This window comes from Petromyzon marinus, chromosome 63 (genome assembly GCF_048934315.1).
Source record: "Petromyzon marinus isolate PM22_M1 ecotype Great Lakes invasive population chromosome 63, UKy_Petmar_22M1.pri1.0, whole genome shotgun sequence".
NCBI lineage: Eukaryota > Metazoa > Chordata > Hyperoartia > Petromyzontiformes > Petromyzontidae > Petromyzon > Petromyzon marinus.
Window position 1 is genome coordinate 2,714,447 of NC_133729.1, and position 4,430 is coordinate 2,718,876.

At 60.5% G+C, this 4,430-nt stretch overlaps 1 protein-coding gene across 3 annotated transcripts in view; it reads left to right on the forward strand.

Moving 5' to 3' along the window:
* EXOC3 (exocyst complex component 3) overlaps window positions 1–4,122 on the forward strand; it is a 25,156-nt gene extending 21,034 nt beyond the window's left edge. For all 3 annotated transcript variants that reach the window (XM_076053852.1, XM_032977463.2, XM_076053851.1), the window contains exons 14-16: window positions 540–695; window positions 1,268–1,392; window positions 2,317–4,122. In XM_076053852.1, coding sequence (XP_075909967.1) covers window positions 540–695; window positions 1,268–1,392; window positions 2,317–2,488 — 453 coding nt within the window. In that variant the 3' untranslated portion in view covers window positions 2,489–4,122. The remainder of the gene's footprint in view (window positions 1–539; window positions 696–1,267; window positions 1,393–2,316) is intronic.
* Window positions 4,123–4,430: the final 308 nt, after the last annotated feature.

Genomic DNA, 4,430 nt, shown 5'->3' on the forward strand with positions numbered 1-4,430 from the left:
GGAATCTGATGAGCTATGAAGCTCTTTTTCACAGACATCGGCAGAAGGCACTGGAGCCATGCACTTTTAAATTTAGATCGAACACATTTCTTTAGAAATGTTTTGTGTTTAGATTGTTGTCCTTCCCCCGCACCTCCAATTATCACGGTTGGCTACGTACGGTACAAAAGAAGTTCAGTGTATATACATGTATAAAACGAGTTATTATAGCTTTGCTAAGCCTCGGTGTGTGTGGTGTCATGTCTATAAGCATACGTACGCACATGTTGGTATGTGCATTTGGTGTGTGTGTGTGTGTATGCCTGCCTGTGTATGCACGCACGATACGTGTTCAAGTGTGTTAGCGTGTGTGTTAGTTCCCCTAGGTCGACACAGCCTCAGATGAGTACCTGGTGCGGTGTGTAAACATCACCGCCGGGGAGACAAAGGCGGCCGGCCGTGATGCTGGCCACCCACACCCCCCCTCGTGTGCCGTGCCGGCCTTCACAGGTGCTGCTCGCCAACGGCGCTTGCCCCAACAGTCTTTGTCTGCGCTGCAGGAGATGACGACGCAGGCCCACCTGTGGGTGGTGAGCGAGTACGTGAAGGCGCTCATGCAGAAGCGCGTCGCCTTCAAGAGCTACGAGGAGCGCAAGGAGGCGGCCGAGAGGATGAGCCGCGAGGCGACGCAGATAAAGCAGCTCTTCCTCAAACTCGTAGGTGGCCCCGAGGCGACATCGGCGACATCGGCGAACAGCGGCGACAGCCGCTGTTCGCCACCAAGTGGCGTTGTTGTCGCCTCTAAGGCTCGTTGACACGAGGTCACGGGACGTGCCTTGGGTTGACTGACTCGCCGAGACGATTTGGCTGATGCACACCACCTGTGCTTCCCCCCCACGTTCGCCAACCCACTGCGTTGTATCCTGCCCGGCGCTTACTTGCTGCGAGCATCACTCCTCTGCCCTCCGTTGTTGTTGGAGGTCCTCCTTCACGAGCCTCCTCCACATGCCCTGCCACCGCATGCCCGAGCGGCTTCTGTTTGGCCGGAAAGAGGGGCGGAGTGAGGGAGCGATGGGTTCACAATATGGTCCGCAGTTTCGGTTGCATGGCCACAGTTCCACCACTGTGGCGCGTGTCTTCCATTCATCAACGGAGATGCGCGCATTGGCCTGCTGTTGATGTTCAGATGGCGGTTTATGGTTGCACCACCAGGGTTTGGGCCGGCCTTGTTGACTTGGCACCGCGTGCGGACAACGGTCGATGGGTTTCAGCGTGAGTTTCCCCGCAGGGCTCGGAGGAGGGCGAGAAGCCCACGGATGTCATCCCAGCGCTGGCCGAGGTCCTCAAGCTCAAGGACTCGTCCTTGGTCTGCCTGGAGGTCACGGGTCTCGCCAACAACTTTCCCGACATCCGGTGAGTCGGTTAGTCAGTCAGTCTTGCACCACTAACCGGGTAAGTCCGTCAGTCTTCCTTTCACCACTATCTGGGTGAGTCAGTCGGTCTTCCTTCCACCACTGACCGAGGCTCAATTTCCTGCTTAGCTTCCAAAATCATCGGATGAGGTCGGGCGCTCGCAGGATGATTTAACTCTGGGAGAAGTCCGTGTACCCCTAGCCCAAGCAAAGGGGGGCTGTGCTCATGTTCGTGACGGCTTTTGGGCACAGTGATGGAAATTCCACATTCTCGTGTTTGGGTGGGGGGGCAGGATAATCTCGAAGATAACCAACTTAGACTTGAGATGGTGGGCCGAGTGATCCTCGACCGGGATTTGAACTTTGATACGACTACGAATTTGGCTTCACGTTTCGTCATTTTGTGAGCTCTGATTGTCTGATTGTTAACGACGATTTTGGATCTTGTGTTTCAGACTTTCGGGTTTATTTTCCGGGGTCACGTGCTCCGCGCGCAATGCCGTCGCGCTAACGACAGCGACATCACCCGATAGCGCCACGTCGACGCAACTTTTGTCGATAAATCCGCGCGAGTGACGTCGCCAAGAGTGACTTCCGGCTCGCAGATAAAAAAAAATCCCACGCGAAAACATTCTCGGCGGCGTCCAAATCTTGCCGCGCCGCTTCTCAGATGTCTCCGGTTGATCAGAAGCATCGGGAAGACGCGTCCCCAATGGACACGCACGACCAAAGTTTGTCAACAAACAACGGTTGTGGTGTTTTCGTCGCCACTGGGGAGACTTAAGTTCGGCCGGGTCATGGTGCTGGCCACCCACCCCCTCGTGCGCCGTTCCGGCCTTCATAGGCGCCGCTCGCTAACAGCGCTTGCCCCGACAGCCTGTGAAGTCGTTCTATACGGGGGATCTTTGTCTTTTGTGCGTCGCAGGGAGGAGCACATCTTGGTGCTGTTGGCGCTGCGCGGCGACGCGACGCGCGAAATGAGACAGACGGTGGTGGAGACTCTGGCGCAGAGTTCCCGGCAGGTCCCCGCGGGGTACCGGCCGGTGTTCGCCGACATCGCCGTGCCCACGTCCACGCTGCCCAAGCTCGTCAAGTAGCGGCGGACGCACGGTCACCCCCCCCCCCTCCACCCCCCCCCCGCCCCGTTCGCCGGGCGAGATGCCGACTGGTTGGTTCACGTGGAAGCGTTGCGCCGGGGTCCGTGGGGTTTGCCGGACCCCCCACCCCAACGGCTTGTTTGGAGAACGGCGGAATGGCAGAGAGAGCGGGCGGCTGTCCTTTCGCTCTCTCTCTCTCGCTCTCTCTCTCTCGCTCTCTCTCCGTCTCCCTCTCCCTTCCGCTGGCGGCGGTCGCCTCGCCGCGCGAGAGCGGCGAGGCGTGTTCGGACGCCCGCACGAAACGCCATTTAAGGCGCGGGCCCGAAGCGAGCCGATGCCGAGCGGGCTGCGGCCGAGAAGAAGCCGGACGCCGTTGACGCTTCCACCTCTCAAGTGCCGGCGACGCCTGCTCCTCAGGGGAGGGGTGGCGGTGGGGTGTGGGGGGCGTCGAGGGTCGGTAGGGGGGTGTGTTGACCTCTCGTCAGGGTGACTTCCTGTTTACACGCACGCCCTCGCCCGCGCAAGCTGAACAGGGGTTAGACCGGTGAACCTGCCAAAGGATAAACAAGAACATCTCGGGCCTGACAGCCTCCTTCAGGGACGTCTTGACGAACGTTTTCCAGCGGCCAAAGCGCCGCCGCTTTGCCCATCACCGGCGCACGCGACCTGCCGATCGACCCCCGCCGTGGCGGGCCCAGCTCGTGCCACCGCCCCCCGGTGGGGCAGAGGGAGGCCGGCGGGGTTTGGGAATCTTGGTCACCATTTCAATTGGCGGCGGGGTGGGGGGGGGTGGTGGTGGGCAGGAGCCGGCATCGAAAACTGACGACCTCTGGATGGCGAGCGCAGGGCGCCAACCACGGCAGCTACCCCCCGGCCCCCCTGCCCACCTTGGCTCGTGCGCCCCGTTCTGTGCACTGCAGCAACGAGGGCGACGGCATCGCGAGCAAACGGGGGCAGGTTGCGAGCGACTGGCACCGCTCGGCGTCCGGGATCTTGGGGAAAGCGTTTGACCGCGGCCGCGAGCGTACTCGATGTTGGTTCCAGCCGCGAGGCCCTAGACCCCCCGTGCAGAGAATGGCACCGCCGGCCGGCCGCCCCTCGCCGCGTGGGAACGAGGCGACCGCTGTGGCTGCCCACCCACACCCAGTCCCCCACGTAAGTGGAACGCCACGCGTGGCCTACGACTGAACACTTGACGGGCAGTCTTGAGCGGATTGCCTTTTCCGGGCTGCCTTCGAATGTTACGTTCTCGTGCGTTTTTCCTGCACGAACAAAAACATTTCCTTCGCGAGGTTCAGCTTAGATCCGGGGCTGAACTTCGACCCGCGCCCCTCCGGATCGGCGAGTCGGAACGCATTTCCGACGCCCGGCACACCGCGTCCAGGATACCCTCTCGCCATGCCTGTAGCTTACTCCTCGAGTCACGTGCCTATTTGCCGTCTGCCGGCGGTGAGAGAGTTAAGTCCCTGGGGGGTACAGAGGTGACGCTTGGGGGCTGACCTCTCTGTGTTGATCGCACCGCAAGTGGCTACTCTTTTGTAACGAGGCTCCCTTCGGCGGGCCGTGTGTCTCCCTCCCTCCCTCTCTGCTTTTTTCCACGCGGTGTTCAAGCAATAAAGTTCTCCACGCCTTAACTTGCGCTAGCGTTGTGTGTGTATGTGTGTGCTGCGTGTGTTGGCACAGCAGGGGGGGGGGGGGCACAGGTGGCGCATCGGCCAGTGATGTCAGTCAACCCATGGCACCTGGGTCTGTCCCGTGACTTCCTGCCGGCGGGCGTTCGACACTTGACGTGGCCTTAAAGTTGCACATGGCCTGTCGCAAGCGCCGTGGTGACGTCCACCGCCACTTAGTGGCTAATGGCGGCTGTGGTTGTTGTTGCTGTGTGTGTGGCGCACCTTTGACCTGCAGTGCCACCTCTGAAATAGAAATTCTCGCACCCCGC